This window comes from Maniola hyperantus, chromosome 16 (genome assembly GCF_902806685.2).
Source record: "Maniola hyperantus chromosome 16, iAphHyp1.2, whole genome shotgun sequence".
In the NCBI taxonomy this organism is placed as follows: domain Eukaryota; kingdom Metazoa; phylum Arthropoda; class Insecta; order Lepidoptera; family Nymphalidae; genus Maniola; species Maniola hyperantus.
Genome location: NC_048551.1, coordinates 5,649,747 through 5,673,817, shown reverse-complemented (window position 1 = coordinate 5,673,817; position 24,071 = coordinate 5,649,747). Strand labels below are relative to the sequence as shown.

Genomic DNA, 24,071 nt, shown 5'->3' with positions numbered 1-24,071 from the left:
TGAAGAATGAAGGACGATAAAAAGCAAAATGTCCGAGACTTAATTAGGATTCTTTCTCTCCCTAAAAAGAATAGATGGGAATGAACACTGACTTGAAAGAAAGAAAACTAATTTTCCACTAATACAAGTGCGCTGGACTTACTATTGCCGACATGTTTTTGAAGCAACTTGATTATAGCCATTTTAGCTCTAATAGTGAGCATCATGACGTGAGCGTACCTACTCGAAGCTAAATTTTAGTGACAAGACAACTATCAAGATATTATAGTCAACACGAAAAAGATTTGACACTATTGTTAATTTTAATTCCCACTACGCTTGGTGCGGCGCTGTGAATTGATACAAAAAATAAGTGTAATTTTGTATGGCATTGGCAGCAAGCCTTATTTAGCGTAATTGTCCATCCATATCTGTGTAGATAGTATATAAACTACACATAAACTGACCTTTTTAAGTCCAGCTAGTCGGAGCGCCCTCTGCAGTTTGGCCGCACGAGTTGTCGAAAGATAAACTATAGGGACCGCCTCACCAGATTCCAACTCAATGTCGAAGTCGTTAACTGCCTCGCAAAACTTATAATCCTCGAACTTTTTTGCCTCATTCTTCATTAGTTCTTCAACGTCCGCGTCCTCACTTATCTCCCCTTTTAAAACTTCGTCTGAGATGAATAGGGGGTTTACGTAGCGATTAAGTTTTGAGCACTCGTTTAACTCCTTGTTGTTAAAAGCGGAATTGCTATCGTCCTCTGAATAATTCTTATTCACTGCACTTTGTTCTTCACTACCGCAGTCATCTATACATATGGACGGTGTGTTCGAATCATTCAAAGCGAAAGAATAAGCACTCCATCTCAGTCCATTTATTATACGTCCGCACTCCATTGTTACTAATGTAAATATTGTTGATGTATTACAATGTTTATGTCCACAGTGTCAAAGGGAATGATGAAACACAGACGACGACGTGTGGGCGTTTGGACGGATTTAATTTCAATCTGCAATTTGAAAACGATTGCGTGGCTGGCTTATATTAATGCGCATTTTTGTTGTAAGCTACAGTCTACGATTGCTTTCATTTTTTTTACGTTATTTTAAGTCACTTACGGTGAGGTGTTTAAATATAGGTACTTATCTATTTCTCGACTCTTTTTTTAACAATTATTTATTGCGAAGCTGAAGTGGCATTGTGCAGGGCACATAGTTCGAAAAACCGATAAATGTTGGCGACCTTGCATTGGAAATCGCAGCGTTGTCAGACCCCGCACTAGGTGGACAGACGAAATCAAACGAGTCGTAGAAAGCCGCTGGATTTGGATTTAGGCGGCAGTGGGTATCTATCGATTGACGATGATTATTTCATTTATTTATTTATTTAAAACAAACATACATTTTTAAATACTACATTACAGACTTCATTCCGATGCAGCAAAAACCTGGTCGGGTTTATCCGTGCACCGGCGTTCCTTGTGCTTGCTCGAGATATTATAATATTGATTACATCTTTATGATGATTTATGTTTTAGCTGAAATCGTGATTGATTCGTTTTTAATTAATTCGTATTCGTAATTCGCACCGCAGCATGATAATGATTTCTGTAAGTACTTAAAGTCCGAGCAACTATACGGGGATGCGAAGGGTAATTAGCGCAACGGTGCTTGGGAGCTCGACCCTTATCATCCTTCTCAGCACCTGTCCCGATCCACATGGGTCGTATTATACTGGATTTTAACGCTTCAAAACATTTTCAAACATGACGCTGACACGAGGGTACAATTTAAAAAAAACAGTCAAGTGCGAGTCGGACTCACACACAAAGGGTTTCTTATCATCGTACAAGATTAGATAAATAAATAAATAAATTGTTTTTTGATCGATAAACATAGATACAAGTACATCTGCATATTTAAATGGACAATACGTCCTTATAATATTTTTATCTTATAATTTAATTATTGTTCTTACAATTTATTTACTATGTATTTACATGGCGGCCATATTGAAATTTCTATTATATTTTGCTATAGCTGCAATAGAAATAAAACAAATACCCATTATGTGAAAATTTCACCTCTACCTATTACAGGTCATGAGATACTGAAAGACACACAGACGAACGGAAGGACGGAAGCGGAAGCTTAGTAATATGGTCTCGTTTGCACCTTTCGGGTACGGACCCCTAAAAAATGGAACAAAACAACGTTTGCAGAGATCTGTGTAAAAAATTTCACACACGATGACAGGTACAGCATGTCTACCCAGTATTTTTATTTCCAAACGGCAAGTGAAATATAGTTCGCTTGTCATACAAAAACTGAAAAAAAAAATCTAGCCCTATCGTTGGTTTGGTTTTCGACCAATATACATAACTAACGCCCATGCCGTCTTTGTGTCGTCACAGGCAATACCAATCAGTTGAAATTAAAAATCGAAGATCTATCGGTGAAAACAAAAGGCAATAAGCTAATCCTCCAGAATTGTCCTTCTTCTAAGGATTAGAAAGAATTAGGATTCCAAAATCTATAAAATAGGTACCAAACTAATAGACAGAATGTTCACAGAAAAATTCGAAACTTGAAAAAGTTCCTTAATGAGACTTTAATAAAATTATAAAATTCACTAAAAATATGAATAAGTTAGTACCTACTGTATAATACTGCGAAAGATTCACAACTTTATTATATTAGACTTATAGAATATTATAATAGAATAGAATATCTTTCGTTGTTTGCAATGAACTTTGACATATTGCTCTAGTGAGATCGCCAACTCTTCATATTTCGTTGGGAGCAATGACACTGAATACGAGTAAGCACACACATAAGGCTGAGATCTTTTTGTCGCACTAACTGAAAATTTGCCCTAGGAAACATGTGGGAAACAATAAAAAAGAAAATTAAATCAATGATAAGTAGGTGATTCCGTATCCACATAGATATTATTCAAATACATTGATCAACATTCAATTTTTTTTTTTAATTCCAATCATTCAATATTTTTTCTTTAGTTATAAGTTGACGACCTCCCTGGCGCAGTGGTGAGCGCTGTGCTCTTAATAGTGGGAGGTCCCGGGTTCGATTCCTGGCAGGGGTTTGGAATTTTATAATTTCTAAATTTCTGGTCTGGTCTGGTGGGAGGCTTCGGCCGTGGCTAGTTACCACCCTACCGGCAAAGCCGTGCCGCCAAGCGATTTAGCGTTCCGGTACGATGCCGTGTAGAAACCAAAGGGGTATGGGTTTAATAAAAACTGCCATACCCCTTCCAGGTTAGCCCGCTATCATCTTAGACTGCATCATCACTTACCACCAGGTGAGATTGCAGTCAAGGGCTAACTTGTATCTGAATAAAAAAAAAAAAAAAAAAAAAAAAAAAAGTTAAAAAATAAAAAGCGCTTGTTTTTTTAATAAAGTAATATATTACAACGCGTTGACAAATGGTAAGTAGACCGATGACTTTTTAAAGTCAAATTATTTTAGAGAATCTAGAAATTTTAGAAGTTCTAGCAATTGTTTATGTTGCTGGCCATACACGTTCAAGTTTACCGGTCAAGTTTGAAGCGGACTTGAAGCGGGTCTAGAAAACTGTATATGGATATCAGTGTGCATGATATCATGCACACTCGACGGTGTACTATCAGTTGACTGGACGCCGTTTCAAGTCCACTGCAAACTTGACGGTAAACTTAATCGTGTAAGAAGATAGAAGCGATAGTCGCACCGTGCGTTGGATGACAGCAGTCTGTCAAAAGTCTTACGTGTGTGGTCGACCCTTAGCGGTTTTGTTACAGTCTTGACATTTAAGTGCAGCTTGTTGTGTCTGCGCCGGATTTATTTAAGATGCTCACGGGCACGTTACTTTATATTATGGCCTAAGAGCCAGCACGTGCCAGACCTTCCTTATATTGTAAAAGCTGAAAGTCCCTCTGCGTTTTGTCCCCAACACTGGGAGGAACGTTCGTTTGGATGTTTGTTTGGATCATGGTGGCTTTGAGATATAATAACAGGTAATAAAGATGTAATTATATTTTCTTTGGAGTAGTATTAGAAATCAGGTGATGCATTGCCAGACACTTAGTATGGTGGCAACGCCCTGCCAGACACCTTTACAGTTTAATAAATTATTAACATTTAAGGGTGTCTGGCGGAGGTTCCCACGACACTAAGTGACTGGCAATGCATGACGTAATTTCTAACACTAGGTACTCCGAAGAAAATAAAAAAAAATAGACTTTATACTTTGACGTAAGATTTTTTACACCTTCATTACCTGTTATCTTTCAAAGCCACCATGATCCAAACAAACATCCAAACAAACGTTCCTCCCAATTTTGTTGACAATACGCAGAGAAACTTTCAGCTTTTATAAAATAAGGAAGGTCTGGCACGTGCTGGCTCTTTTCAATTACTTTATATTAGTATGTGACGTCTCGAGAAAAGCTGGTTAGTACAGCTCCACGCAATGGAAGTACCCATACCCAGTTGTTACGGTACCCATATTATTACGAGATGATTATGAAAGGCACAGGTTCTTTTTTTTAAGGTAATATTAATTTCAAGAGTTTTTGATTACAGCTTTACATTTTTCGAAAGCTTATCATTAATTTTAAAAAATTCATTGTATCAAATATTTTGGGATTTTCTTTAGTAATTATTGTTATTCGCCCTCCATCATACTGTAGTAATGAATACGGAATACCCATCATATTATGGTAAGACGTTAAAATTTAAATACATGAATTTTACGACAGCTTATAACAAGCAGACCGACAAAACGTTGTTAACTCGAGTTAGCAAAATCCAATTTGTCTCTGAAATTTTAAAATAGATTTGAATTGAAGAAAATTTATTAGAATTCTGACTCTCTTTTATAGTCTAAAATTTTACAATACATTCCTAGTTCGTGAACTGAAGAAAAATTGCTATTGCAAAATGCTCATACGAGCATGGAAGAGAGGAGTCCTAACCGTCAACAGCTCTTGATTTAAACGTAAAAGGAAAATACTTGCACAGATAAAATACGGTGGAAGTTTAAACATTCATTACGCTGTGCAAACAGTTAATTAGATTTTGTGATAAATAAAAACAGTACCAAATATTTGGTTCGTTGGCGCAAACTCTAAATTCGTCGACTTCTCGCTCGTGAAATAATCCAGGTCACTGAATGCAATAACATCATCCTTTTAAATTTAAAACAACAGAGTTATAAAAATGGTTTGAAATCCATACATGTATATTGACACGACAGATGTTCGCAACTTCGTCTGCCTGGATTTAGGTTTTCAAAAATGCCGTGGGAAGTGGGATTTTTTTAATTTTCCGCAAAAAAAGTAGATCTTTAACTACATGCAAAAATCACGTCGATCCATTGATCCATTGCGGCGTGATTGACGGAGAAACCAACCAACAAACAAACACTTTCGCATTTATAATGTGGGTAAGTTTAGTGATTTACTGTCTGAAGTCTGAACTGATATGATTCAAAGAATATTAAATTATTGAATAACATTGTCAATGCATATTTCATATACAGTGACATAGGTCCCTCTAGGACTTGGCTACTGTATCATTAATTGGAGATATATCTAGGACCTAGGTACCTAATAACTTTGTGGTTCTTGCCATTATCATTTCAAAAAACCCCTATTATTTTTTTAAAGAATATTAGCCATTTTAAATGACTAATATTCCCCTTTCCTCTCCAATTAAGCTTGTGCCAGGAGTAGGTACGACAATTTAGTGCAACGGGCGGGGTTTGAACCGTCGACCTTACGGTTTTCAGTCCACTCCTATACCGGTTGAGCTATTGAGGCTCTGATATTAATAGAACTGTCATGATATGACCCTCAACATTGAAGAATACCAAACAGATTACCACCAAGTTAAGTTACCAAAATAAAAAGTAGAGGATAGTGAGTAGTGACAGACATTCGGCAATTGATTTTTCATACCTTGACTACAAGTATTACTGACTTCTCCAAGAGGACCACCTCTTGGAGAAGTCAGTAATACTTACAGTATCTGATAATGTCACTATAATAATACCTATTATTTTTTATTTTTATTTTATTAGGAGAACCAACAACTTTATACATATAACATTTATCAATTATATTGGATTTGTGATTATTTCACATAGAGATATCCAAGCTTTTTCATGTTGTATCAAGAAGACTTAAGTCTCAAAATATTGACTGCCATGTCGTCGTACTATAGAGATGTTACGACAATAACAATGGCTGTTTTGTAAACAAGTTCTTCCATGCCACAATAACGTTCAATAATAACTTTGAACCGTCTTTTACAAGTTCGTGTTAGTAGAGTACAAGATTTTGTAAAATTCTTTCTGTATCTAATAGACACTACGGGATTTGTGATGGTATTTATCTTTATTTTATATTTCTTTAATTTTACAATGTTTTCCTCATTTAGTTTGTTAAATTAATATTAATGTTCTAAACTTCTAATCTATTCAAGGTTCACTGTATCACGCACAACTATAAATTGTATTTTGCCAAATGGTTCCAATAAAGTAATTTGCCAAATCATTATGGATATTGCCTGCATTTTCGTGAATCAAAAGCATTACGCATAAATCGTGGTTACGTTAAACCTCATATATCAATCAAGGATTACTTACAATTTTATTCCAAAAATACGGTAAGTAGTATTCAATTAATTAAGGTTTTATGTTTTATTCGTTATTTCCTATCCTTTGTTTTGAACTGGAACAATTTGACTTAATTAACATTTTTTCCTCCACTTTACTGATACCGCGTTAAAATTTAATGGTTTGTTAATTGATAATTACATTTATTTTACACGGCAACACACGTTTTTATCTCGGTTTTGTAAAATTTCTACTACCGGCGCACGCGCAGCGCAGGGTCTGGCGCGACTGAAGTTCTATATTCGTAATACTCTTCGCATATAATAACTTCGCGTATATTTCCTATTTTCTTTCGCTCGATGACATCCGCTGAATCACCCATTCATGTTTTTTGATCTCTAGAATAAAAGAGAAATCGGTTTTCTTGGTACATAGTCATTTTTATTGTAGGTATACCGTAACATCTACGTGTGTATAAGCTTGTGTTAGCAAAATAACCATAATAATCTATTTAGGTGATATCTATCTTTCTATATTTTGTATTTGTATCTATTTTTCACAGTAGGTATATTACCTTTTCACAAGCCGTAAATTTAACCGATTCTGAAGAAGTTTGGTACAGAGATAAGTAACCACAAATTTAGGTTTTTCGGATTTTTCCTTTACTTGTGCTATAAGACTTACCTACCAAATTTCATGATGGTAGCTCAACGGGAAGTAGGTTTTCTTGACAGACACGACAGATGGACAGACAGACAGATAGACAGACAGCGAAGTGATCCTAAATTGTTCCATTTCCTTTTGAGGTACGTAATCCTAAAAATATGCAAAAGCAGGTCTGAAGAACATTTATCATCATCAGATCAACCCACCGCGGCTCACTACAGAGGACGCGTCTCCTCTCAGAGTGAGAATGGTTTTGGCCTTAGTCTACCACGCTGGCCAAGTGCGGATTTGCCAGACTTCACACACCTTTGAGCACATTATGGAGGAATTACAGGCATACAGGTTTCCTCAGATGTTTTCTGATGATTAGGAGGCGGACGGCCTAACCATTAGGCTATCACAGCTTTATAAAAGGACTTCGTCCGCGTGGACTACACAAATTTCAAACTCCTATTTCACCCCCTTAAAGGTTGAATTTTTAAAAATCCTTTCTTAGCGGATGCCCACGTCATAATAGCTATCTACATGCCAAATTTCAGCCCGATGCGTCCAGTAGTTTGAGCTGTGCGTTGATAGATCAGTCAGTCAGTCAGTCATCTTTTTCTTTTATATATTTAGATATATTATAATACCTACTAATAACAAACCATAATAAAATTGTAGAGATACTTGTACATTTTATGGCACTGTAACCGCGACCTTGTCTCGAACTTCGTCACTTGGTGGCTTGCCAAAACATCTGCAACAACTCTAAACTGTCTGAGCACTCAGCATCCATCTAATATAACTAGCATTACTCCTAAAACTCTAGATATAAGGTTTATTTTAGAACGGAAAACCATCATGAATATTATCAAGTGAAGAAAATTAGGTAATTACTTTATATCTGGTGCCAATGTCCTTATAATTTTAGAGTAGGTACTGAAATGAGTGCCTCTCGAACTACATATTTATTGTAGCTCAACGACTTCTGCAGACTGGTAATTTTGAAGCATACTTGTAGCCTGTAGGTGTCGTTTTACCCAAAGGTGCGTAAATACCGCGCTAGTATTCTATCTGTCTGGCTGCATGCGCATACAGGTTACTCACACAAGCGTACAGTACGCGGCCGAAAGTGATGTACATCGGCCTTTGTAGAGCGTTGTCTCTGTCACTCATACCTATATGACGTTTTGTCGGTCTCAACGACTGATACAGTGATGTACAAATTTGCTATCTCCTTCTAAAGGTCGATGTACATCACTTTCGGCCGCGTACTGTACGAATTTGTTTTCACTTTTCACGAATGACATGAGCGTTGCCTATTTGGAGTTTTTCGATACCTTTGTTATAGCTATTGTACCTAATTATTTTGTGCTTCTCTATATATATATTCTCTATCTTTTAGTAACCGTATATTATTTCCTTTATAATATAATCGATAGCTCCTTTTCATTTTATTTATTAGGTACCCTATATAAAACCTTTAACACTTATTAAAATGGTACCTAACACAAAAAAATGAGCGAAGTATAAAATTATTTCTATACGGTATATTATTACGTCTTTAACCAAAAATCAAATATTTGCTTCAAAAGCGTTAACCAAATCCCGCCGTAACAGCCTACATACATCACGCGATAGCCAAACAATCCGTGTTTGCGCACACATACCTGAGTAATAGGAAAAATCACAATGTCAAAGCAAACATTTGCTCAAATTTCGTTATTTCTAATTCCCGTTTCATATTCAAATATACTAAAGTTGAGTTTAAGACATCACAAGTATTTGAATCCAGCTTTGGAGTTGATCTTACTGCCAATTGTATAGGGTGCTGTTCAAAGTTACATATCTAAAACAGATAAGTAAGACTTAATTACAAGATCGTGGGTTAGATCGTTGGTAGTCAATCTCGTCAATCGTCATCTAGAGAAGCCCCTAGGCAACTTTAAAGGACGATTCAGACAGTATGTGTCATACACAACCTTAATGCATTGCATAAAAGTTAAATATAACACATGACATTTGAATTGTCCTCTAAAGAAGCCCCTATCTTGACTAAGAACTCCAGTGTTAGTATAAGCACAATAAAGGCAGAATTTCAGATTTCTGACAGAGGTATCGATTCCTACATAAAACTGAAAACCTGATAAACGTAATTGTAGTGTACATAAAGCATAGGTATTTCATTAATTCGTGTAAGTATTCATTAGAAAGGGAAGATGAAAATGGCTAGCTAAATTTACAAAAGCATCAGGATTAAATAAACCGAGTAGAATACCTTCTATATAGGTAGGAACCTATACCTACATTATCAAAATATTGAAATTCGCCTTTAAATTAACACAAAATGTATTTTCATTAGTTTACTATAATTATCTACTTATAAGCAGAGTAGATATAAGTTTATTTTATACCCAAGATCTTTGAATGTTAATACCCATTTAAGGTATTCCCTTCTAAGATAACAATTAATACTTTAGGGTCCAGACTCGTATTTCATAAAGGAAGGGTTTAATTATTATAAAAGGTAGGTATTAAACCTGTTATTCTCTATAATGAAATATTTGTTCGACGACAACCAATTAATTTGAAGGGAATTGTTCCTGAAGTATTCATATTTTACTTGTTAGAATTAGCAGATATAAAACTGGTTAGTACCTTTTCAATCTGGCAATAAACAAATCGAATTGAAAGAAAAAATAACGGACAAGTAAAAGTAATTACGTAATTACGAGTAATTACATTCGAAACACAAAAAATAAGTAAGTTATATGTATTATGACACTGAGACGAATAATATAATTACTCCACATTCACCTCGTCCTCATATAATTTGATTACCTTGTCCTGATATTTTCTTAAGATAACCGACCAAATAAAGCCTTGGACAGACGCAACGCGTGACTACTGGAGACAGCAACAAGTAATCTCGCCCAGCACGGCTGGACGTCACACACGCAGAGAGAGAGATGATATTCTTGCTGTAACAGTGTATTTTAGCCAATACCGAAATAGTGTTAACTAAGGTGTTTGCCATCATACACACTGTAGCTGTCAAACTGAACTCTCGAATGCCTGTACAGTACGCGGCAGAAAATAATGTACATCGGCCTTTAGAATAACATTTCGGCTTTGTAGAGCGTTGTCTCTGTCACTCATACCTATATGACGTTTTGTCGGTCTCAACGACAGAGACAATGCTCTACAAATCTGGTATCTCCTTCTAAAGGTCGATGTACATTACTTTCTGCCGCGTACTGCCGAGAACGAACATACGGAGCAAAATCTGACGCTTCTATAGAGTTATTATTGTATTACTTACAACTTCTAGAAGCCGTTATAAATAGTAAAAAGTTCTAGAAGCCGAGCTGAAAACGTAACCATCACGCGTTGTGTCTAACCAACCCTTAAGGACAGAAATTTCGCCAGCAAAACGGCGGTAATGGTACCAAATACCATCGTTGCGTGCTCTCTTTAATTAGTGACCGGGCAATTTAAATGCCGACACATCAGCTTCCAGACAGTAGCATACAAAATTCAGGTTGCCGGGTGAATTCTTCAATATTGTCTGGACACGCGAGCGGCGCTTCACGCATCTCTACTTTCGCACGCCATTTGCACCAATTACAATTTAAATCGGATAAAAATCCACCGGGGAATGTAAGAACGTAAGAGCGGGTAAGTACAAAAAACTTGGATTGAATTTGGATATTGCTTACGTTCTCTGGATCCGAGGTAATACGAAAGCGTCGCGTTCGTAAAAACAGTACTACGGCTACGACATAAGCCCGAATATTTCTTCCGAATTGGTGACTACCGGACATCGATATAAATGACAAGATATGCCCAAGCGAACAAAATTTTTCACAGCTTTGGAACCAAATAAATCAGAGCCACCACTTAGATACTAATGAACGACCCGTTTGAAATCCAGACGTCACTGAGGTTGCATTGTGGTGCATAAGCACTAGTGGGTTTAATGATTTGACATTGATACATATATGGTAAAACCTGCTCTTCACTCGTGTGCAAATCGTGTGGATGGTTGTTTCCCGCAGTTCAGAAACTTTCACACCTCGATCGAATGCGAATGAAGAACGGGCATGTCATAGCCTATTGAAAAGAGTAACTTACCAGCTCTTTTCAGTAAGTCTTTACAGAGCTGTGATAGCCTAGTAGGACGTCCGCCTTCTAATCGGAGGTCAGGGGTTCGATCCCGGGCACGCCTCTAACTTTTCGGAGTTATGTGCGTTTTAAGTAATTAAATATCACTTGCTTTAACGGTGAAGGAAAACATCGTGAGGAAACCTGCATGCCTGAGAGTTCTCCATAATGTTCTCAAAGGTGTGTGAAGTCTACCAATCCGCACATGGCCAGCGTGGTAGACTATGGCCAAACCCCCTCTCAGAGAGGGAGACCCGTGCTCTGTAGTGAGCCGGTAATGGGTTGATCATGATGATGATGATGAAGTCTTTACGGAACGGCGGTTAATATCATAAGAGCCATAAGACAGCCAACGCATGAAATAAATATTTTTGGATTTGAATTTTGAATACTGGACCCTGAAATTAGTCTGGAACTTATTTTTGGATGTCTCAACAATACCCTAATAAAAAAATTCTTAACAGTCTTAGAAGTATTTACCACTTGTATCCTGTTTTTTATTTTTACACTCAAACTAAAGCTAACTTTATTTAGTCTTGCTGCTCATTACTAATTCTTTTAAATGGTCAGACGTTTGTCCGTTTTGAATGCAAAAGTAGGCGATAAGAAACATTTTAGTTACGCATTCTCCACCCAACCTAATCTCCAAAGTAATGAAGGAACAAGCAAAGTTCTTTCGCGTATCTATCGAAACTGGCTTACACTGATGAATGGAGGGCCATCAGTGGCAGATCATTCGGAAGCTTCATAAATATGTACACTACATTGTGTCATGGGTTTTTATGGGCTCAAAGGGTCCACTCGTGTTTGATTGATGATCGAGATTCCAACAGTTTATTGATTCACTTGATACCGCGCGATGGCGGCGTCTGGTGTCGTTAGCGGTCAATTGGTTAACCTATTTTGATATTGATTCCGTCGGTGTATTTCATAATAAATGATAGATTTTACCTTGCGAGATGAAAGCCATTTATTTCTTTCATCGCCTAGGTATAATATATTTTATAAGAAATGGAATCTATCTATATAACGATATTCATATTATTTTATAAAATATTAAAACAAACTATTTACAAGCTAGCCTTGAGGCTTAGGTATATATAATCTGTTAAGAGCCAGCTTCATCGAAGTGATAACTCGTTGGCAGGTGGAGCCTAAAATATTGCTGTTTCCACAGATGATGGAGACATAGTTCTGTGCACATCGCCCTTTCCCTCTAACCGAACCTCATCCTGAGAGAGGCCGGGTGAATGAATTTTGCTCAAGATACAAGATTTTTTGTCAAAAACAGAAAAGTGAAAATTGCCTATCGATGTTTGGAATTGCGCCTATTTTTGGCAAAATAAAACATTTTTTTCACAAACTAACGACATTTGAAATGATTATGAAGTAAAGTGACATGAAGCTGTTAATTTTCCAATTTTCTGTTTGTTTCACAATCCAATTCCCAATTTCGTGTTTGTTGTGTTGTTATTTACGCACAAAGCGGCCTCAAAATTTGCCCTAAAACCGAGTTGTTCAAGGGCCGTAACTTTTGAGATAAATACTATTTTACTATATTAAATATTTTAGGACATAGATAATGAAAAGATAAATCGATATATGGCTTAGTTATAGATCTACAACAGCAAAGAAACTATACAAGTTATAGAACTAACAAATAATAGGCGTAATACGTTTGTATGGAGAAACAAACGTATTACGTTTCTTACATATTCTATATTCTTTGTTGTTCTAGATCTATAACTAAACCATAATATATCTATGTCTCTCGCCATTATCTATGCCTAAAACAATTAGGTTTTATTGTAAAATTGTATTTAGATCCTGGAAATGGACATAGAACATTTTTTATCTCTGAAAATCAAAGATTTTCCACGGGTTTTCGAAAACATAAATCCATGAGGACGAAGTCGCGGGCTTCATCTCATCATGTCATAAAATAGGTATTATACCGTCATGGGTTCTTAGAAAACAGACAGAAACACCCACGACGTCGCGCCATACCGTTATTGCCTGTAGATAATTAATACGTTCGGTGCTATGTAGGGCTTGCTATTTTTAGGCTGCTATAGCGGGATATAATTCTTCTAACTGTGGTATAGCACATAACAAGCCAGCCGCGTAAAAAGTAGGCCTAATGCCCTCAGGTATCAGTCAACATCTCAGAGTTTAGCGCGTGTGACACTATCGGGGTCGCAAACACCGTTATACGATGTTTACTCCGAACATAGAGTAGACCCACACCATAGACATACATCATGATCAACGCATCGCCGCAGTCTCCTCTCAGAATGAGAAGGGTTTTGGCCATAGCGGCCAAGTGCGGATTTGCAAACTTCACACACTTCTGAGAACTTTATGGAGAACTCTCAAGCATGCAGGTTTCCTCACAATATTTTCCTTCACCGTTAAAGCACACTACATGTTTGTTAAAAAGATAATAAGTTATTGTTATTCTTAATTACCTACTTACCTACTTAAAACGCACATAGCTCCGAAAAGGTGTAATTTACGTGTCCAGACACTAGCTAGGTTAACACAGCTAATTTTAACCGACTTCCACAATCCACAGCATATTTTGTTGTATGATTGCGGCACGGCAGTATGAAAAAGGCGACGACGAGACAAAAAATCGCCAGTGTACTTTTACGATAAAGCTTTTACTTGTTCCGCCAACGGGTTTATTTTTTGTCGCATGGGACAAAATTGGTTTCATGTGTCATTAATTTTAATGTTTCGTAATAAAATTATAGTGTGATTGACCAAATAAGCTTTTGTAAGAGTGATTTTCAATTTGTTCAGATTTTAAGAAGCGGAGTAGCAACTCATATATACGTTGGTAAATAACAATCATCATCATGATCAACCCATCGCCAGTTCACTACTGAGAACGGGCCTCCTCTCAGAATGAGAAATGTTTGGCCATAGTCTACCACGCTGGCCATGTGCGGATTGGCTGACTTCACACACCTTTGAGAGCATTATGGAAAACTCTCAGGAATGCAGGTTTCCTCACGATGCTTTCCTTCACCTCTAAAGCGTGATATTTAATTTCTTAAAACGCACATAACTTAGAGGTGTTAATGCTTAAAGCTAAGTTAGGGGTGCGTGCCCGAGATCGAACTCCCGACCCCCCATATAGGAGGCGGAAGTCTAAGCACTAGGTATCACAGCTTTTTCTATCCACTTTATGTCTAAGTAGCGTATGGTACAGTATATGGACGGATAGGGCCAACCCACCACCTCCCATGACCCCATCAACCTTGCGGTTATATGGGCCGAAGCGCGGGAGGGCATCCGTTCGGTACCTACTTGCTCGATGGCTCTTTCCCGGGGCTCCTTTTTATACGGACGCGAGGGATAGTCTGCCAACGCTGCACTTCTAGTAGGAGGTTCTAGCATTTTGGAACCCCAACGTCTATCGGTTTTTCGAACTATGTGGCCTAGCCATTGCCTAGCAGCTACAAGCTAGCCATTGCCATTTCAGCTTCGCAACGCATTGAGCTGTCACGGTTATGCTGGTTCTTATGAATCTTTTCACGCCTGATTATCGCCTACTTCCTATATTTTAGAACAAAATCACCATAGGTAAGTATTCCATATATCAAAGGCAAGATCAAACGACCATGTCCAGTGTTCTCAATTTATGAGACTCTATACAACTTTTGGACATCGTCCAAATGGCAGCTATTACTTTTTTTAGACCTTTCCGGTGTAGTGATACGATCACAGTTATCACAAACAAAATATCCCAGATTCTATTTCCATCAGTTAAGCCCGTTACAGAAAAAGTATCAGCTGCCTAGGCTAGGACATAATTAATTATTATATACCATACCAGCAACAGTCTATATCTACTCTATCCATGGAGAGAAGTTTATAGGGCTCTCTAAGCGCACTCTGACTTTGCTTAGACTGCTTAGACTTAAGACAAAGTTAAAAAGAGACAGAGCTATATCTCTCACATAAATCTGTCTCGTTTTAACTCAATCTTAAGTCTGAGCAAAGTCAAAGTGCGCTCTATAGATCTCAGCCTAAGGCAAAAAACTCAGTGGTTGTTAACCACTTTGAGTGGCCAACCAATCACAAACATGTTATCAAAAACATTCTAAATAGTTAACGTCCGCTGAGTTTTTGTCTTTGTCATTTGTATGGGGCAACGTAACAGAGAGAGCCTTATAGGTACACTAACTTCTCTCCGTGGATAGATAGGCCGATAAATATGTTACCGGAAATTCATATGATTCAGTGATTCTATGCAATACCTAGTATACAATTCCAAAAGAGTATACAGATATTTTTTTGCCCGTAACATTTATACAAACTGAATAAAGTGAAGTCACGCGTCGCGGTCGTATGCCTCAAACCACATAGTATAAATCGCTGTCTTTATAGTTGTTATGTTACCAATGAGAAGTCAAACTGAATGTTTCCATTCTGTCTCTTTAGCATCTAACAAGTAACGACGTCACACCTTTGATCTCGAGTATTCAATTTGCACGTAATCATCCTATTTACAGCCGCTAAAGACAATTTAAGTATCCAGTAAACAATTTTCTGCTGGCTACCTACTCGTAAATCAACAAACAAAATTACAGGGCAAATGGACGAAGTCGCAGAGTAGGTACTAATAAAACGTAATAAAAGTCGCCTTAACGCAATATCATTTTCCTCAAAAGATTTAAAGCATTTTCGTGGTATTTAAAATCTAGTTATTAATAAAAAGAGATAGATTTTTAATAGATTAGTAGATCCTTAGTAACAGACTAGCTTATGCTCGCGACTTCGTCCGCGTGGACTAAACAAATTTCAAACCCCTATTTCACCCCCTTAGGGGTAGAATTTTTAAAAATCCTTCCTTAGCAGATGCGTACGTCACAATAGCTATCAGCATGCCAAATTTCAGCCCGATCCGTCCAGTAGTTTGAGTTGTGCGTTGATAGATCAGTCAGTCAATCAGTCAGTCAGTCAGTCAGTCAATCAGTCACCGTTTTCTTTTATATATTTAGATTAGATTTTTAATAATTTTTAGGGTTCCGTACCTCAAAAGGAAAAAGGAACCCTTGTAGAATCACTTTGTTGTCTGTCTGTCCGTCTCTCCGTCTGTGCGTCTACCTATCTGTCATGTCTGTAAGAAAACCCATAGGTTACTTCTCGTTGACCTACAATCATGAAATGGGGAAGGTAGGTAGACCTTATAGAAAAAGTAGGTATAGGGAAAAATCTGAAAACCGAGAATTTGTGGTTACACTACAAAAATATGTTCATAAACAAATAATTAGTAAGTATTTTCAACTTTTTGGAAGTAAGATTAGGTACTAAACCAAGTGGGGTAGGTATCTCATATGAAAAGGATTTACCTGTCGGTTCTAAAATAAATTTTTATTTATTTTTACGCATAATAGTTTTCGATTTATCGTGCAAAAAAATGTCGCAAAAATACGACAGTAGGTTTTTTATTTATTCCTTACATTATTTTCCGGCTGGTTTTTGAATGATATTATTTCAGGAAATTGAAACACAGGACAAAAATCTGTCACCGGTGCGGTCACAAGAACGAGTCGAAATTTGACAGTGCTCCGTTCATCGTTCATTTTTGCGATGTACGATGAACGATGCGCAGGGCACACATTATCTGTCTCAGTCAGTCTCATTGATGAACGATAAAGTGTGAAAGCAATCGAGCGCTTTCCAGTTTCCTAGCGGGAGCACATCGCCTGTGAACGATGAACGGACGGTGTTTAGACGGTTCACTTTCGATGACTGATCGATGAAACCTCGAAAATGAAATCAAATATCTCGAAAAATTAACCATCTAATTTGGGCTTAAAGAAACATTGTTTTTTTTCTTATTCAGATACAAGTTAGCCCTTGACTGCAATATCACCTGGTGGGGAAGTGATGTAGGAGGAATATGAAAGAGTATTACCTGATGATATACAAATCCAATCCAATCCAATCCATCAGCCTGTTTGCGTCCACTGCTGAACTTAGGCCTTTCCAAGAGCGCGCCACCAAACACGGTCCTCCGCCTTCCTCATCCATCCGCTCTTCACTACCTTCTTCAAGTCATCGGTCCAGCGGGTTGGAGGTCGTTCCACACTGCGCTTACCGGTACGCGGTTTCCACTCCTGAACACGTCTGCCCCATCGGCCGTCGGTTTTGCGACAGACATGACCTGCCCATTGGCACTTCAGCTTGCTAATCCTTTGAGCTATGTCGGTCACTTTTGTTCTTCTGCGAATTTCCTCGTTCCGGATTTTATCCCTGAAAGGGATACCCAACATAGCTCGCTCCATAGCGCGCTGAGCGACTTTTGGTTTGTGGACGAGGCCAACTGCCAGTGTCCACGTTTCCGCTCCATACGTCATCACAGGTAGGACACACTCATTGAAGACCTTAGTCTTAAGGCTTTGCGGTATCGACGATTCGAAGACCTATCGTAGCTTTGAAAATGCTGCCCAGCCAAGCTGAATTCTTCTGTCAGCTTCCTTGTCGTAGTTGTTTCTACCGAGTTGTATAATCTGGCCGAGGTAGATATACAAATATTGTTTACAATTCAAATTAAGGCATCCCGCATCCCGTAACGTTTGAATAAACATACTCTGAAATGGACAGTTCGCAAACATCGAATGTTTGCGACGAACTGCATTTCATTGTATCGTACCGTGTACATTAACAATGGAAGCACAATATTCACCCTAAAGCCGTCTCCCTGTACTCTATCATTGAAAATGTATGCACATCTCATCTGCTCATTGCTGTTTCGATTCCATTTGGAACTTGGATCGTGTCTGTTGTAAATATTTATCGCTGAATTGGTAAACTTATTCTCTTAAAAAGGATATTAATATAACTAGCTGATGCCCGCGACTTCGTACGCGTGGATTTATGTTTAAAAAATCCCGTGGGAACTCTTTGATTTTCCGGGATAAAAAGTAGCCTATGTCCTTCCCCGCGACGCAATCTATCTCTGTACCAAATTTCGTCAAAATCGATTGAACGGTTAGGCCGTGAAAGGCTAGCAGACAGACAGACAGACAGACACACTTTCGCATTTATAATATTAGTATGGATAAGTAGCTAATTGTATCAAGTGCGAACTGAGGGTTCTGTATTACAATCGTATTTTTATCGACATTTTGCACGATAAATCAAAACTATTATGTCTTAAAATAAATAAAATTCTGTTTTAGAATGTACAACTATAGCTCTTTTCTATGATACCCCACTTGATATAGTTATCTCACTTCGATAGTTGAAAATACTAATTTCACTACTACTACTACACTACTTTCACAAATACTAAGTTCATGACCACAATTTTTTTTTGTGTGATCTAACCCTAAATTCACGGTTTTAAGATTTTCCTCCAAATGTCAGTTATAAGATGTACCTACCTGCCAAATTTCATGATTCTAGGTCAACAGGAAGTACCCTGTAGGTTTCTTGACAGGGAGACGGACAGACAGACAACAAAGTGATCCTATAAGGGTTCCGTTTTTCCTTTTGAGGTACGGAACCCTAAAAAGCTACAGCACCTATGATGGTATAATAGATTAGGTGTCATCAATTTCAGTCAGTGATACCAACAGTCAACAATAACAATTAAACTCCAATATAACCAACATTTAGGTCGGTCATTTATCATCGAAGGGTCATCGCAGTACCTACCCGTCACTAGATATACCTACCTACGAGAATGTAATCGACGCCCGTGTCTGTTGTATTGATGATAACATTAGGGAAATGAAAAAGTTAACAGGCCTACATATGGATGGATATTATTGCTATATCTACTTATTGCTTATTGAAGTTGTTTTATACATCCATATCCATCCATATTATAAATGCGAAAGTGTGTTTGTTTGTTGGTTTATTGGTTTATTGGTTTGTTGGTTAGTCCTTCAATCACGTCCCACCGGAGCAACGGATCGACGTGATTTTTTGCATGGATATACTTAGTTAAAGACCTGAAGAGTGACATAGGCCGCTTTTTATCCCGGCAAATTAAAGAGTTCCCATGGGATTTTTAAAGACTTAATTCCACGCGGACGAAGTCGCAGGCATCAGCTTGTAGTATTATAAATGCGACAGTGTGTCTGTCTATCAATCCGTTTTCACGGCCCAACTGCTTAATCGATCGAGACAAAATTTGGTACAGATATAGTTTGCATCCCGAAGACGGACGTTAACTACTTTTTATCCCGGAAATTCAAAGAGTTCCCAAGAGACGTGGGTGAAGTGGGATGGAAACGAAAAGTAATTTCTGTGACAAAATAGCAGTGGTCGTTGTTTAAATTTCAAAACATGAAAATTATACAATACACATACTCAAGCTGAAATAAATAAATGGAATTAAAAATCTTGAATTCGACTAATTTTATGTAAAAAAACAATATTCAATCGTTTAAACTCAATATTATTTGGTTCAGAATTTTGAATAGGCAGAACAGAACGTGTTAATATGACTAACTACCAGCTGACCGGCTTACCGATTAATTACAGACTGATATGAGATAACATATTGTACAGACATGGTATGGAGAGATAACTATCCAAAGCAAATGCGATTAATTTCCGATAATGTCAACCCGGCATGCAGCCAGCATGAATGACGGTTTAACGCGAACACAACGAGGAATCAATTGCCATCTATCATCCGCAAACCGTCTTAGGAATGCCAATACCTATAATGCTAACTATTGAGATCTGCAACCAATAAAGTTCAAGACACACAAATTACGACCAGTAGGGCTAACATGCGGCCCACGAGAAAATTTTGTCTACGCATTTTGTCGTCTTATCTCTCCGAATAACACATATAACCTTCCAACCCCCATTTCATCCCTTTAGGGGGGGGGGGGGGGGGAAGGATTTTCTCATAGTCGTTTCTTAGCTGACACCTAACCTCAAGAAAAAACCTACCTACTTTACAAATTTCAAGTTAATAATATCAATAATCAAAACTGTCCCATACAAACTTTCATCCCCTTTTACCAACCTTATGGGCGAATTTTCCAAAAATCCTGAAACACGTATTTCTTCATTTGTAATCGAAAACCCAAATACCAATTTTCATGCAAATAACTTGACAAATGACGGACTTTCGAATACAAACTTCCATCCCCCATTTAACCCACTTAGGGGTGGAATTTCGAAAAATCCTTTCTTAGTGGATACTTACTCTTTACAAAGAATAGACCCTCCAAATTTCATGTCTTTAGGACCAGCGGTTTAGGCTGTGCATTGATATATATGTCAGTCAGTCAGTCAGTCAGGACTTTGAATTTTATATATACAGATTATTATTTACTAGCTTATGCGCGCGACTTCTGTGGGTTGATAAGTAAGTCAGTCGGTCAGTCAGTCAGTCAACTTTTCTTTATATATATATATATATAATGTTATACTATATAATTATCTATAGATATAGTAGGTAAGTAAATAAATACATAGATATTTCAACACGAGCCCAAGGTGGTATGAAACTATTCATCTCTTTTAGCTCAATACAAAAGGCGTACTATGTAAAGCGGAAAGAAGAAATAAAAATATAAGCCAATCAGACTTCCCGTGACGCAATTCACTCACAAAAGCCTTTGATTTCTAAATTCCTGTTAACATCGGAGAATTTCCCCGAAGATCAATCGAGCAGTGTGGCAACATCACCGATGGGATTACAATACCGTATCTTATGCGGGCGCGGGATAAACCTTTCCAAAATTAAGACAATCATTGCTTAACGTCTTAAGCATATTAGGTCTAAGGGAAGGAAATAAGGGAAGAAAATTGGCGTGCAAGATCGACATTTTTGAAGTTGGAAATAATGCAATTACTGAAATAGAAATTGAAAGCTTTGTGTTGTCCATCAATAGGTATCAGTGTTAGAATTTACGAGTCATAATAAATCATAGATTAATTATTGGTCTCGCTCAAATATACCTATCGAAATACAAACATTTTTACCCTAATATTTATTGTTGTAGCTTTTCTTCTAGAGTGGAAACTAATAAGGCTATTACCAGCCTAGTTTGTTACAAAAATATATCCTATGATCATATCCATTTATAAAATAGAAAAAACAAAAATTCACTGTACCTACCTATAAATAGATAGGTAACTAACTATAGTCAATTCACTTACCAATTCCTCAGGGGATCCCGGTTCCTTCATACCATTGCTCTTATCCGTGCTCCCCGTCTCTGAAAAGAAGACAGCATTCATTGTAAAAACTGTATAACCTAAATAAAATTGTCAACCTACAATGTGGCTAATTCCGTTGTACACAATCTCTAAACTAAACTAAAATGGCACGTCTAAATCTATTGCTATCCCTTTCATAATGTTGCTCGCGGAAAAGGATAGCATTAGATTTAGACCTGTTAATTTAGTTACGTTTAGAGATTGTGTACAAGAGAATCGGCCCCATTATCAGTAACTTAAATTAATTAATTAATTAATTTTATATTCTTTGTTTAAGTGACAGCTGCATGACGGGCGGTCAAAGTTACATTAGGTTACCATTAAAATTGACCATCAAGTAAAATTAGATGCACAAATCAGGGTTTGTTAACTTTGTATCAAACTTTTACATTTAACCTTAAGCATGGAAATATGAATACTGACTTGTTGAATACGCTTCGCGTTTTTTTGGTGTCGACTAAACCCTGATTCGTGTTTCAATAATATTCATTCTTATCAAGATGATATTATATTAAGTTTGAAGTCAAAAAATAAATCACTCTTAAATACTTATAGATTTGACGTACGCTGTGGTTGAAACCAATTATTTTTAAGATGGGTTAAAAAATGGTTAGTTAAAATATAAGAGTCAGCCCAAAAATAAAAAGGTTAGTGTATCTATGTGATCGTCTAGAGCTTGCACAGTACGAGGCCGAAAGTGATGAACATCGGCCTTCAGAATGACATTTCATCTTTGTAGAGCGTTGTCTCTGTCACTCATACCCATATGACGTTTTGTCGGCCTCAACGACCGAGATAGTGCTCTACAAATCTGATATCTCTTTCATCACTTTTGGCCGCGTACTGTAGTTATATTTCCACCAAACTTCAGTGAAATTTTGTTTTACATGGAATGAACGAAATTCAATTTTCCGCCAATCACACTCCAGACGCGTTTTCATTCTTTCAATAGCTGCCTCGAATGCACATCAATAGCGAATATTGAACCCGCATGCAATCAACGCCTTTTACCCGATGAATCGAAACAAATTAATAGACTCGTTTGTTAATTTGTACGGATTAAATGAGAACTTAAATTAAAACTGATTAACTTTTTTATCTGAATCTGTGAAATGCATACTTTACTATTTAACCTCACTAAACTCTATGCCTTATAAATTATAACCTTACATCGGATTAATTTTTTAGAAGATACCAACATTAATTCTGAAATTAACACCGGATTCTTTACTTTACTTTTGACGTTAGTGCTACTTGACCCAAAGAAAGCTTTTTAAAGAAGTTTACTGACATTTATAATAATACTTACTATACTTGTTGACACCTACGAGGCATGCCTTTTAAGTTTTGTCGTTTGAAGAAAAAAACACAACTAGAACCTTATAGTACTTTTTATTGTTTTTCAAAGTATTCACCACGTAGCTTAATACACTTTTCCATTCGCTCAAACCAGTTATTATAACATTTATTCCACTCTAAAGTGCGGGTGTTCAAAATAGCTGCCTTGAAAGCGTCGACTGCTTCTTCACCGGACTGGAACCTTTGACCACGAAGACTTTTCTTAATTTTAGGAAATGTAAAGAAATTGTTAGGGCTTAGGTCAGGACTGTATGGAGGATGGTCAAGTATTTCTACTTTTTCCTGCTTCAAATACTCAATCGTTTGACGAGCCCTGTGTGAGCTTGCGTTGTCGTGGTGCAGGATGATGCGTCGCTTTGAGTTAGATTTTCGAAGTTCAGCGATGACTTGTGGTAATCAAACTGTGGTATACCACTCTGCGTTAACCGTTCTACGATCTTCAAGTGCAATAGTGGCAACATAGCCGGTTTTTCCAACGAACGTGGCCACCATCTTCTTTGAAGTGCTTCGAGAACGAACAACTTTAGTCGGCTTTGGCTCGTCTTGAAAGACCCAGATTGTAGATTGTTGTTTGGAATCAGGATCGTAAGCATAGATCCAAGATTCGTCACCACTGATGATGTCGTAGACGTGATTTGACTCTCCTCGGTTGAACCTTTGCAGAGTTTTCTTACACCATCTGACGCGGGCCGCCTTGTGATCGTCGGAAAGCAGATGCGGTATCCAACGGCAAACTAGCTTTCTCACACCTAGCGCTTCATGCAAGATCTTCTGAATGGTTGTCCCTGAGATGCCTAATAGAGCCTCTATCTCTCGATACGTCACATGACGATCTTCGAGAATTAGTTGTCTCACAGCAATGATGTTATCTTCAGTGAAGGCGGATTTTGGGCGCTCTTCGCGAGATTTGTCACTAACACTAGTATGTCCACGCTGGAATTCTAAATGTCAGCGTTCGACAGTCCGCAGACATGGGGCTTCATCACTGAACACAGATGTTAGCTCTTTGAAACACTGAAGCCGTGTCAGGCCTTTTCTAAAGTTGTAGAAAATTATTGCACGAACATTTTCCTTAGAAAGATTCATTT

The 24,071-nt window shown here is 37.5% G+C and overlaps 1 protein-coding gene across 5 annotated transcripts in view; it reads right to left on the bottom strand.

The window, feature by feature from the left end:
- Positions 1-24,071, bottom strand: part of ASPP (Ankyrin-repeat, SH3-domain, and Proline-rich-region containing Protein) — a 302,304-nt gene that overhangs the window by 135,182 nt on the left and 143,051 nt on the right. For 3 of the 5 annotated variants that reach the window (XM_069503952.1, XM_069503953.1, XM_069503954.1), the window contains one exon: positions 21,565-21,623. In XM_069503952.1, coding sequence (XP_069360053.1) covers positions 21,565-21,623 — 59 coding nt within the window. Of the gene's footprint in view, positions 1-446; positions 995-6,633; positions 6,881-21,564; positions 21,624-24,071 lie in introns of those variants that run through there. The other 2 variants (XM_069503949.1, XM_069503950.1) reach the window with 2 other exon arrangements.